The sequence below is a fragment of the Dipodomys merriami genome, unplaced genomic scaffold, assembly GCF_024711535.1.
Source record: "Dipodomys merriami isolate MVZ:Mamm:240054 unplaced genomic scaffold, mDipMer1.0.p SCAF_31, whole genome shotgun sequence".
Taxonomy (NCBI): domain Eukaryota; kingdom Metazoa; phylum Chordata; class Mammalia; order Rodentia; family Heteromyidae; genus Dipodomys; species Dipodomys merriami.
Window position 1 is genome coordinate 13508103 of NW_027204604.1, and position 13216 is coordinate 13521318.

At 41.7% G+C, this 13216-nt stretch overlaps 1 protein-coding gene and 1 long non-coding RNA gene across 3 annotated transcripts in view; one reads left to right on the forward strand and one right to left on the reverse strand.

Annotated features, from left to right (window-relative positions):
* Window positions 1-13216, reverse strand: part of Ipo9 (importin 9) — a 41448-nt gene that overhangs the window by 13483 nt on the left and 14749 nt on the right. The window contains exons 5-14 of the mRNA XM_070041836.1: window positions 10574-10662; window positions 9377-9463; window positions 8569-8688; window positions 8392-8492; window positions 8153-8211; window positions 7169-7320; window positions 5846-5944; window positions 5007-5113; window positions 4523-4662; window positions 1300-1459 (exon numbers count right to left, since the gene is read on the reverse strand). Of these exons, the coding sequence (XP_069897937.1) occupies window positions 1300-1459; window positions 4523-4662; window positions 5007-5113; window positions 5846-5944; window positions 7169-7320; window positions 8153-8211; window positions 8392-8492; window positions 8569-8688; window positions 9377-9463; window positions 10574-10662 (1114 nt within the window). The remainder of the gene's footprint in view (window positions 1-1299; window positions 1460-4522; window positions 4663-5006; window positions 5114-5845; window positions 5945-7168; window positions 7321-8152; window positions 8212-8391; window positions 8493-8568; window positions 8689-9376; window positions 9464-10573; window positions 10663-13216) is intronic.
* Window positions 1402-12919, forward strand: LOC138841189 (uncharacterized). 2 transcript variants are annotated; one of them, XR_011376341.1, is made up of 4 exons: window positions 1402-1483; window positions 4489-4712; window positions 9769-9857; window positions 12778-12919. It is a non-coding gene; the product is annotated as an uncharacterized lncRNA (long non-coding RNA). The 2 variants fall into 2 exon arrangements; XR_011376340.1 differs by lacking the exon at window positions 1402-1483 and having other exon boundaries at window positions 4629-4712; window positions 9773-9857.

Sequence of the window (13216 nt, forward strand, 5' to 3'; positions counted from 1 at the left end):
TGGCTCACCCCTGCAACCCTAGCCAGTCAGGAGGCTGAGATCTGAGGATTGTGATTTGAAGCCAGCCCAGGCAGGAACGTTTGTGAGACTTGTGTCTCCTGTAAACCACAGTACCAAAAAAGCTGGAAGTAGAGCTGTGGCTCAAATTGTAGAGAACTTGCCTTGAGGAAAAAGAAGCTCAGAGATAGTGCCCAGGCTCTGAGTTCTAGCTCCAGAACTGGCACCAAACAAAACAAACAAAATGCCAATAGATAGTAGACAAATGTTATTTCCCTGGTTCTACCCTTGTCCATAGGTTTTAATGATTTTTTTGTTATTTAGTTGGCGATTGCTTTTAATCTTACATGAAACTTGTCACAAAGGATCTTCCTTTTTTTAAAAAAAATATAGCAAGAAGTAATACATATAAATAAAATTAAGTTTCACAAGGTCAAAATCAACACAGATACTGATAGCTGTCCTACACAGAAAAACTTGTATCAGTCATGTTGTAACTAGAGCTCGTCATTTAGAAAGGCTTCAGAGCTTTCTGAAAAAGTTATTTTTGGTGCCCTGAAGTTTGAACTCAGGGCCTCACAACTTGCTAGGCAGGCGCTCTATCACTTAAGGCACAACACTGTAGTTTATCTCTTAACACAGTGATGTATTAATTAAAGAGTTGCTTTAGTTGTAATGTAGAGAGAAAGACAGGACTCTGTTCATGATCATAACATTTGATAAATCAAAATAAAGGTTGACAACACAGGCAACTCCTCAGTGCTTTCTAAAGAGATAAATACAATAAGCACAGTATCTTAAAACGCCTCAAATGATAAGAAGACAGGGAAGGCAGGTGGAAGATGAATTTGTACTGGTAATCGTTAGGATTCAATTTGAAATGCTTAAGTTTGGATCTTAAGACATTCCTTAAAACAGGGCTAGAGATGTTATTGAAAGGGTAGGATGCCTGCCTAGCAAGCATGAAGCTTGGAATTCAAACCCTAGTACCATTAAAAAAAATTAGCATTATTACTTTTGGTTTTTTTTTGGTGCTGATACTTTTGGGCTTGAACTCAGGGCCGAGGCACTATCTCTTAGCTTTTTCACTCAAGAATGAAAACCAACAGGGAGTAGGAGGACATCCTTACAAAAGCCATGTTACTTGTACAGCTGCATCCCCCCTTTTCGCAACCCTCATTTTGAAGATCTTCAGCAGAAATTTCCAAGCAACTTAATAGACTGGACAATCATAGTTTGAGATACAGACCTGAGTCATTTTTTCTTAAAGCAATTCTTACTACCCTAGGGCAGCATACTCACCCCCAGATGGCTCGCACAGCAGAAATTCGAACTGATGGTGGTTGTGACTCATGAAGACCACTAACTGTCGCCTGCAGGAACTGCTGGATCAGTTCAGGGGACATAGCAACAGTGAAGCGACTGGCAGCCCAAAGTGCTCGACCCAAGAGGAAAGGAGAGACTGGGAGAAAGTGAACAATTACAGGTTGGACAGTACAAAGTTCCATTACATGCCTGCCTTCCCCTCACTCCCTCGCCAACTTCACTCTTCAAATGTTCACAAATAACTGAATGCTATGCAATATACCTAACTTATTTGGGAAGAAAAGTATTTCACAGAAAAGAAGCAAATAGGTGTACAGAATCAATTTTACTGTAGGCATGAGATCTAGAATACTGGAAGGCTAAGACTTTACTATCCCAGTTCCATCCCAGCCCTCACTTCTTTATATTGCCTTGTAAACATCTACACTGCTACTTTTCTTCCTACATTTTTGCCTTTACTGGAATATTAACTACAGTTCTGCCAGTGAGTTCTACATTTCACCCAAAGACCACCTTAGGCTGGATGTGGTAGTTCATATCTATAATCTCAGCTGCTTAGGAGGTGCAGATTAGGAACATTTGATGTCAACCCATGAGATTCAGTCTTAACCAAAAAGCCAGGCATGGTTAATCCTAGCTATGTGGGAGGCACTGATAGGAGGATGTGGTCTAAGGCTCATTTTGGACAAAAATGAGATCCTGTCTAAAATGAAACAAAAAAGAACTGGGAAGCTGGGTGCTGGTAGCTCATGCCTGTAATCTTAAGCTACTCAGGAGGCAGAAATCTGAAGACTGTGGTTTGAAGCCAGCCCAGGCAGGAAATTCTGTGAGGTCTTATCTCCAATTAACTACTCAAAAAAGCTAGAAGTGGTGCTGTGGCTCAAGTGGTACAGCACTCACCTGGAGCAAAAGAAGCTCAGGGACAGCACGAAGGTCCAGAGTTCAAGCCCCAGAACTGGTAAAAAAGGACTGGGAGCATGGCTCAAATGGTAAGGCCCCTGACTAGCAGGTGTAAAGCCCTCAGTTCAAACCTCAATACTAGCAAAACAAAACAACCAATACGAATCAAAACAATACTTATCTTAGTTCTCATGGCATTTAAGGCTAAGATCACTCTACTATTACCTTGCTTTACCAGCTCGGTGTTTTGGTTATATTATAAACCAGTATATTCTCCTCTATTAGTCTGAAGTAATCTTAACTCTGAGCCACTATAACTCTTTGTATTCAGCTTTCTTACATGTTATATGCTTTGACATTCCAGCTATTGGTATAAGAATGACTACTCTCTGCTGCTAATTATAAGCCACATGAGGAGACAAAACTTACTCAGATGGCATAGGTCTTTTTTTTTTTTTGTGGGTTGTGGAGCCTGAACTCAGGGTCTGGGCACTGTCCCTTAGCTCTTCAGCTCAAGGCTAGAGCTCTACACTTGAGTCACAGCATCACTTTCAGCTTTTTTTGCTTATGTGGTGCTAAGGAATCAAACCCAGGGCCTCATGCATGGCAAGTACTCTACCACTGGGCACCAGAAAACCGGAAGTGGCACTGTAGCTCAAGCAGTAGAGCGCTTGCCTTGAGCTAAAGAGCTGAGGGACAACGTCCAAGCCCAGAGTTCAAGCCCCATGACCACAAAAAACAAAAAAAAAACCCAAAACACCTCTTTTTGGGGGGGTTTGTGATACTGGAGTTTGAACTCAGGGCTTCATGATCTCTTCCCAAGTAGTTAGGACAAGAGTGAGTCACCAGTGGCTGGCCAGTTGAGTTAACATTCTATTATAGCAATGTTAAAACATTATCTGTCTTTTCACTCTCTTCTTTCACAAACATAGAGTGGAATTCTTCTATGACATGATATGATGTGATGTGACATTGTGGCTCTGACATTAATGGATATAAGTAAGCCACAATTTTCCTATTTTAAAGAACTGAGTTTTCAATTTTAGTATGTTAAATAATGATAAATAAAATACACATAAAAAATCTTTTTGGGGGCTGGGAAGGTGACTCAGTGGTAGAGCGCTTGCCCTGCATGCCTGAGGCCCTGGGTTCGATTCCTCAGCACCACATAAGCAAAAAGAAAAAAGCCAGAAGTGGCGCTGTGGCTTGAGCTGAAAAGCTGAGGGACAGCGCCCAGGCCCAGAGTTCAGGCCCCACAACCAGACCCCCCCCAAAAAAATCTTTTTAGGACCTGCGACCAGTGGCTGCCAAGGCAGACAAATCCTAGACTATCTTCAATAAACCAGCAAAATGCTAGAAATGGAATGTAGCTCAAGTGTTAGGAGTGCCAACCTTGAGCAAAAAAAGATTAGCAAGAGCTTAAGGCCCTGAATTCAAGCCTTAGTACCACCATGAGCGTGCACGCGTGTGTGCGAGCTTGCAAGCACACACACACACACACACACACACACACACACACACACACACAGAGTGTGCGCGCACTCACAAATCTCCTTGGGGTTTTTTTTTTTGGTTGGTCGTGGGGCTTGAACTCTGGGCCTGGGGGCTGTCCCTCAGCTCTTCAGCTCAAGGCAAGCACTCTAACACTTAAGCTACAGGACCACTTCCAGTTTTCTAGTGATTTATTGGAGATAGGAGTCTCATGGTATTTCCTGCCCAGGCTGGCTTTGAACTGTGGTCCTCAGATCTCAGCCTCCTGAGTAGCTAGGATTACAGGCGTGGGCTACTGGTACCCGGACTTCCTTGGGATTTTTGTTAAGTTTTTTTTGTCGGTCGTGGAGGCTGAACTCTGGGTGCTGTCCCTCAGCTCTTCAGCTCAAGGCTAGGGCCTTACCACTTGAAGACACAGTGCCACTTCTGGTTTTTTTCTGCTTATGTGGTGTTGAGGAATCGAATCCAGGGCCTCACGCATGCAAGGCAAGGACTCTACCACTGAGCCACCTTCCCATCCCGGGATTTTTGTTAAGTTTTAAGGCTACAAAGGGTATAGTCCAAAGTGTTTGAGAATGGCTGGTACAGAAAAGGTTTTTTTTGTCCTTGGACTTGAATTTGGTATCTGATGCTTTTGCTCATTGGCTGGTGCTCTACTACCTGAGCCACGCCTCCAACCCCAAGAAAAGCTTTTTAATTATAGGAAGTATTAATACATACTGGGTCTTTTTGAAATACTGATTTCGAACAAAAATTTAAAATTCTTTGCTAAAGTTCTTCTAGAATCTTGACAGGCACTAAAACCTACCAGAGAGGTTGAGGTCTGTAAGGATGACATTGGTCAGGAAGCCATGCATGTCGAACTGGATCCTGCCGCTCTTCACACTGTCCGTGATGATGGACTTCACTGAGCCTAGGGCGAGCATGCAGGCCTCATGGATCTTCCACCTGCAAAAGGGACACCACAGCTGGTAAAACAAACCACACCGCCAAACACGGTAAGTAGTTTGGAGAAGATTCTGAAAAGGGCATTCCAGCACAACATATCCACCAAGGGCCATTTATCTACTCTCCCAATCTAAACACTGTTAGTAAATTGTACTGAAAACAGAAATTTAGTAACAAGAGATTTTTCTGCTTAGAAACAAAATAAAAGCCCTTCCTTTGAAAGAGGGTAAAATGACAGCATTTTAACCAATTACTTTAGGGTTAGGAAGAGCGGCTTGAGAGCAAAGGATGGGTTTGTGTGCCTCGGATGTGACGTCTTCCGTCACCATGTCGCGCACTCTTACCAGTGTTCAGCACCACTGGTTTTGGTTTGTTCTGCTTCTTGTAAGTGCCGAGTGCCAGCAGCAGCCAGGGCCACTGCACTCTCATTCTGAAAATCCGTGGCCACAGCCTAGTAAGAGAAGAAAAATGTGCATAGTAAATGTATTTTACGTAAGCTGCATTCGTCAGGACTGTTACCAAGTGAATGGTTCAAATTCTTCATTAATTACGCACTGAACTGTGAAGGTCTCCACAGCGCCTAGGCACTAAGGTAATTGCCCCCTTCGGCTGCGTTAAACAGAATGTAAGTAAAAATGACAGTCAGCTTTGGCTAACAACGGGGAAGATATTGATCTTTTGGAACTTAAGCATGAAAAAATAAGGCTATTTTGCTCATTGAAAACTAGAGTAATCATTTCTTTGCGATGTTGGGGGATGGAACCCACAGCTTTATTTATGCACACTGCTCCTGCACTGGGCTAGTCCCCAGCTCTTATAGTTAGTCCTTCTAATCTTTCACAGGTATCTTAGAAAAAATGATAACCAAGAGTGATCCACCAACAAACCTCCTACCCAACAGGAAGCAACTGGCAGTTTCTTCATAGCATTCCAGCCTAAAGACAACACTAGGCACTAGGCAGAGGAGCCAAAGAAAACATGAGCAGATGTTCGTATGTTCATCTCTCAGCAGTCTATTTACTTGTAAGTCAGAACCAGAACTGGGAATTTCTGAGTCTTAGATTAGACCTGAGAGTTCTCTTGAATCTCCAAGAGTGAAATAACAGCGCTGGGCACCTGGGTTTGATGGCTAGGCAGAGAAAACCCTCAAGGGACAGAGGATTACTGGTCTAAAATATCTTACCAACAACAGGTCTTGAGCTGCAATCCTAACAGTGTAGGAGAAAGTATCATCGTCTTCATCTTCTACAAACTGTTGAGGGTTGGCGGTCCATACTTTAATCTGAAAAGATTGATGGAGTTAGATCTAAGGCCATCAACATGTTATTGTTTTTCATCAAAAGACATGGAAGATTGTCAACATTTTATCCTGAACAAAATTCTAGCCTCAAAAGCTGTTTCTTTTTGTTGTATGTGGAAGAGACCTTAATCAGTAGCCAGGGTAGAACAAAAGCCTGCTTGTCCAAAGAGAAGTTCAAACTTGTATAACTTCACGTATTTGCTTAAGTGTTCTTGGTATACTGAAAACAAGGGAATGCCAGATTTCATGAGGTTACCCTTGTCCCCCCTAGGGTAAGTATTCTTCAAGAAAATAAGCAAGATTAGGTCTAATTAGGAGAAAACATCTGGTACCCTACTCTCTAGACTGCTTATTTCATTGGTACTCTTTACTTGTTAACTAAGACTAATGAAAGCAAGGTGGCTCTACTGTCCAGGACTGTTGCTATGCAGAGCAGTCCTGCAGGGTCACTTGGATACAGACTGAAATGGTTGGTCTTCCACTCGCCCACCCCCCCACCCCCGACTTATATGAGTGACATTGTCTTATTCTTGATTGCTCTCTTCTGGTTTTAATGATCCACCAGCCAAGTTAATAATCTAATCACTACATTTCACTATTTATAGGGAAGGAACAAGTTCTCTTAGATGCTAGGATCACTGGGTGATAGTCTTACAGAGACTTTCCTACTGGAAAAAAAAACTGTTCTAGTTTAACAAAATAAATACCAGGAAGTTGAACACATGTTGTCATGGGGATGGAGGCAAGACGAGGGAGCAGACAAATGAAGAGAGGAAGGTCAGGCAAATACAGTCATTACATTCAGTGTACCTTATATAATAGGCTGAACTATGTAACTTGAGAGTATGGATGGATTTGGAAAAGTGGGAAGAATGTTGGAAGGAGCGACACTGATAGGATGTATTGTACTCATAATCCTACTTGAACTGAAACCCTTTTGTACAACTATTTAAAAAATAATAATAAAAGAAAAAAGAAAATAAAAGAAAAACAATGTTCTGAAAGCACAGCTACTGAACATAGGAGTTGATTAAACTCCAAAGATGTGGCAATAAAATGATGCCAAAGCTTTCTTAGAAATTTCACATGCAGGACTCTCTTATAGTCTATCTTTAGAAATCAAGTGTTTACTTGACCAAGACCAGAAATTCATGAAGCTGGTCTTTCCAAGTATCAGTTAATAACTGTCTCCCAAATACTACTTACCTGCTCCTCAGTGATCTGCATGTACAGGATAATATAGTAAATCAACTCAGGCAAGGCTTTCTTAACAGTGCTTTTGAATTTGCTATTTTCTAGTAGGGCATGGACAAATTCAAAAATACTAAAGACGAGATTTTCAAAGCCCAGGACTTCACCTATAGCAAATACATAAAAGAAGAAATTGATGATATGACAGTGAAATGAATGCATGCTGGAAATAAGCTAAACTGTAAATTAGGGAACAGTTAAAGAACTTGCTAATTATTACATTTGAAGGTTTGGTTGAGGGCCCTGACGAGTCAAAGAAAGGAACTGTGGATAACAGTTTTTGGAGTAAAAGCGTAAGAAAACATGAAATGTATTTTTCAGTATGTTTATTTTTTATCTGAAATACAAAATTGAAAACAAAGTATTAAACTCAATTAGAAAATTCACTTAAGGGCTGGGAAGGTGGCTCAGTGGTAGAGTGCTTGCCTTGCATGCATGAGGCCCTGGGTTCAATTCTTCAGCACCACATAAGCAGAAAAGGCCAGAAGTGGCGCTGTGGCTCAAGTGGTAGAGGGCTAACCTTGAGCTGAAGAGCTGAGGGACAGTGCCCAGGCCCAGAGTTCAGGCCCACAACCGACAACCGCCGCCCCCGCCCCCCAAAAAAAAAAAGAAAATTCACTTAAGGGCTGGGAAGGTGGCTCAGTGGTACAGTGCCTGCCTTGCATGCATGAGGCCCTGGGTTAGATTCCTCAGCACCACATAAGCAGAAAAAGCCAGAAGTGGCACTGTGGCTCAAGTGGTAGAGTACTAGCTTTGAGCTGAGGATCTCAGGGACAGCGACCAAGCCCAGAGTTCAAGCCCTGCGACCGACAAAAAAAAAAGGAAAGTTCACTTAAGAGAAGGAAACCTGTATGTTACTGCTTTTTCTGCCTTACATTTTCTTTCTCCACATTTCTTCCTACTAGTTGGTATTTCTGTCAAGATCAGATAAACACATACCGTCAGAATCCACAGGATCTTCTACTTCTTCTGTGTAATTTACTTCTGTCCTCACATAAGTATGATGAAGAGTAAAGAAATAGAATATGGAGTCTGCTTTACATAACTCTACAAGGGAGTGTGATATATTCCAATATTAGGGGTACACACCAAAAGGGGTACACACATGAATGTGAAACCCAGGCTTGATTCCCAATTAGAGGTGGCAGTGGGTCACTCAAGCTTTCAGGAAAGGATATAAAGCAGCACTTTCGGTGAGTGTGTTCCAAACAATAGGCAGAATCTGCTGCATGGAGGACACCATGTGCTTGGGGAAGTTTTTCACCAGGGCTGTCACTGCCTGAGAAGTGAAGACAGGAGAAGTCAATATTCCACACTACCCGCTCAAACGCCAATCTACTGGTATGAGTGTTCACCTTTAGAACCTCCATCTTAAAGCCACTGTCACATGTGGGGCCATCTGGCATCTGGAGAGCCTGGACAAAGGCCTCTGTGAACTGCTGTACCACGGGGAAGATCAGGACTTTTGCTGCTCCCTGGAATAAAAAGCACGATCAATGCTGGATGAACCTCTAGCCAGAGCTCCACATACATACCAAACACAGAGATTTGAGCCATATAAGGTCGTTCTCAGATTCAGGTTCCAATCAGGAGACACAGTAATAAAGTCAACGAGGTGTTGCTCAAGATTTCATTCTCAACTATCACTTGCAGCTCCTCGCCCCAGCCCTCTTAAAAACTACGGTTGCACATCATTTTTTTTTTAAATTTTAAATAACTCAGGGTTAACACTGTCCAAAGAGAGAAATGTACTGGGGTTACTTGACTTATAAAACAGTAGCTTCTCTGCACAACACCTTAATAATAATAAAATTATATTAAAATTATATAGTTATATATTAACAATATATAAAATTATATTAAAAAATAGTAACTGCTTGTGAATTCCAGAGTTCAGTATTTCAGTTTTCTTTCTTTCACATAAAAAGTCACAGAAAGACAGAAAGGTTTTAAGGGATATCTAGTATGAAAAGACACAGGAAAAAATGTTTGAAAAAATCAGACTTAGGAGGAAACTAAGTTATATACAATGTATAAGTTAACAAATCAATCAAAATTTATGTCAATCTATAGCACTGATGAGGCTGCTTTCTATACTTTATCTGCCAAGCACTAACGAAGATGTAAGCATGCAGTTTGATTTTCACTGGAAGGCTCACTCACCTTTTCCAGCTCCTCCATGTTACAGATCATATGGGCACAAGTGGTAAAAATCTCCACAGCTCGAGAACGAGTTCGAATACCATACACCTGGTAAAAAGGTTACGGCACAGTCATGAGACTGGAGCATGTACACACGTGTGTATCTGTGATTAGAAGTAAAACTACACCTAATCAATCCGTACATGACAGTATTTCCCTTAGTAAGATGTAATTCATTCATGAGAACACAAGACAACAGAACCATGTGAGAACCTACTGGATTTAGCTTTATATATAGCTCTTGGGTTGATCTTAATGCTTGAGGCAAGCCTAACATGGCCAATTTATTTCTTTTTTCCTTTCCTTTTTGTCTTTTATCCTCCTCCCGTCTTCCCCCTTTCATCTTTCTAAAGTAAGGTCTCACTGTGTTCTCTGGACTGGTCTCCAATTCTTGGACTGAAGTGACCCTGCAACCTCAGCCTCCTGGGTATTGGGATTATTGGTATGTACTAGTACACCTCCTCTTCTATTTTTTTTTTTGGTGGTGCTGGGATACAAAACCAGGGCTTTGAACTGATTAAGTATCTTACACCCCCATTCTCAGCAAATTTTTTTTACAGTGGCTAGGGGTATATGCTAGATACTGGTGGCTAGCTTTCTTCCTAGCTACTCAAGAGGCTAAGACGTGAAGATCATGGTTCATATATAAGTCTGGGAAGAAAAATCCACAAGACTACATCTCTAGTAGGCAAAAGAAAAAAAAATGTTAGAAGCAGGGAAATAAATAAACATTACCTATCAGGAATTCTTATCTTACTCTGGATGATTTTATTATCACATGCGTATTAATTATATATACAATATACTGAAGATCTAGTCATGCAGTGAGGTGAGGTAGCTGAAGCAGGCAAGACTAGACAGAATACCTCAGTGGAGGCTAGAAGTAGCCATGGAGGCACTAGGTATTTAGGGTTTATAGGAGGTATGAGGTATGAAGACACTCTTCAGCTATTTTACTCTTTTATCACAGGCTTGTCCCTATAGTCAAGAGTGAACTCTATGGTTAATCCCAAATCTGATCCACATCTTTGTCAGTTCCAATCCTCAAATATGGGGCACAGTGGGGAACACCATCATCTTCCTTCCACCTTAGAGGTAGAGGCAGACTAGAGGTTGAACAGTTCTTTTGGTTGAAATCACAGAGCTGAGATTTCATACCTCAGCCATAGTGAAAATCTTATACATCTCTGGAAGAATGACAGGCGCAACAAGTGGCATCTGTGTGTCTGTTACTTCTCGGGTGAACTCTATAAAGACAAAAGCACAAAAACTACTGTTTCATAAAGACATTAAGTGTGAAATCTCTCAAACTATTTCTCAGTGGTAATTTCCAGTCAGCATAGAATAAAGTACATGGGTTTAGGCAAACTAGAGCTGCTCAGCCTCCTGAATAGCCAGCAGCTCCCCAGGCATGAGCCAGCAGCTCCCAGTTAACTGGGACATTTTTCAGAAGCATAATAGCTAAAAGTGCAATTGGTTTTCTCAAGGTTAATATACCCTACAATTTTGGGCATTATTAATCCCTACAAATCAAATGAAGATCAAATACTCAAGGCTGAGTTTTATTTACAAGCTGTGATTTCTTCTTAAAGAATAAATTTTGATTTTAAATATTTAGATATCTAAGGGGATCAAGTATCTAAGCTAGCATAACCAGGGTAACAAGCTTAATGAAGAATATACTATAGGACTGGAATATAGTTCAGTTGCAGAAAGCTTGCTTAACGTGTACAAGTGCAGGACAATTATTAACTTAGAAGTCTGGGGCCTCTGCTCACTGGGAAAGAAAGGGAATCCCACATGAAAGTAGAATACAGTAACCTATGTGTAGTGATACTTGAAGGTGAGGGAAATATGGGTCACTTTTCCCTATGCTTAGAAAAAGAACTATTACTAATAAAAGAGTAATAATTCGCTTTTACTAAGTGACTAACCATTCCCAGTTGTATCAATTTATTCATACTTTACAGGTTTATGCTCAAAATAAGGTTTTCTGAAGTCATTCGGAAAGCCAGGAAAAGTTTGAGACACCAATAACACCTCAAATCTCCAAAGTTTTTTTGAGATTAAAGAACAAGCTTAGCTGGGTGCTGGTGGTTCACGCCTGTAATTCTAGCTACTTAGGAGGTTGAGATCTGAGGATCATGGTTCAAAGCCAGCCTGAGCACGAAAATGTGTGAGACTCTTTAGCTCCAATAAACTACTCAGAAAAAGCCAGAAGTGGGGCTGTGATTCAAGTGGTAGAGTGCTAGCCTTGAGCAAAGGAAGTTCAGGGACAGCACCCAAGCCCAGAGTTCAAGCCCCAAGACCAGCAAAACCAAACAAAAATTTGATCTTGTGGATCAAATATTTCTTTTTTTTTTTTTGGTAGGTCATGGGGCTTGAACTCTGGGACTGGGCGCTGTCCCTCAGCTCTTCAGCTCAAGGCGAGCGCATTACCACTTGAGCTACAGCGCCACTTCCGGTTTTCTGGTGGTTTATTGGAGATAGGAGTCTCACGGTCTCTCCTGCCCTGCCGGTCTCTCCTGCCCTGCCGGTCTCTCCTGCCCTGCCTGGGCTGGCTTTGAACCGCAATCCTCAGATCTCAGCCTCCTGAGTAGCTAGGATTACAGGCGTGAGCCACCAGCCCCCGGCTTTGGATCAAATATTCTATTCTTAGCTGCTATGTCTGAATTTCCTTCATACCATAAGACTAAGTTAGTTCACTTTTATAAGTAGACAAATAATTGGGAAGCTTCATTAGGGGGAGTCACTCTAAAGATACTGGCATGTTTCTGTAGCCCCAGCTACTTGAGAAGCTGAGGTGGAAGGATCACTTGAGCCAGGAGTTAAGTGGCCAGCTAAGTAAAATATCTCAAAAAAACAGAACAAACCAAGAGAACCCTGAGGAGAATGAGTCCTATCCTCTTCAGGGGCTCATGACCACACACTGGTGTTCTGGTATCTTCCTTCATGCTGCCTTTGCTTCTGTGGTTGTGGGTGGGTAGTCTGCCTCCTTGGAAAACATTTGGGATGAAGGTTGGTGACTTTCCACATTGTGTCTGATGACTCAATTGCAAAACGATAATTCCCTACCAGTTCCTTCCCTTGGCTGACAGCAAAGTGCTCTCACTGAGCAGTAATTTCCTTAGTCAAGTACAATGAGGGCTCTGTCCTTATCAGGACAAATGTAGATTTTTCTTCTCCAGGTCTGTCAAAATGAAGCTGAACTTTGTGGAAGATCATGAACTAGCTTCCTTTTGTTGGGTAGAAAATATATCTTTTAATAGATACTCTGCCACCAGGAGGTAAATAATCATAGAAGTCCAACACTATAGTGAAGACTTTGTCAAGTTTTTTGTTTTTTGTTTTTGTTTTGTCAGTTATGGGGCTTGAACTCTGGGCCTGGGCCCTGTCCCTCAGCTCGTCAGCTCAAGGCAAGCACTCTACCATTTGAGCCACAGTGCCACTTCCGGCCTTTTCTGCTTATGAGGTACTGAGGTTTTGAACCCAGGGCCTCATGCATGCAAGGCAAGTACTCTATCACTAAGCTACATTCCTAGCTCCTAGACAAGTGTTTAATTTAAATTTTATTGTCAAGGTGATGTACCTGGGGGGTTATAGTTAATATAAGTAAGGTACTGAGTATATTTCCTGTAGAACTTGTTACCCCCTCCCTCATTTTTTTCCATTTCCCCTTCCTCCACTCTCCCCCAAGTTGTACAGATAATTTCCAACATACTGTCTTGTGAGGGACAAGTGTTTTACTCGAAGTATCCCTCAGTCCTATATGCTGTGATCCCCCTACTTCTTCCTCCTGTG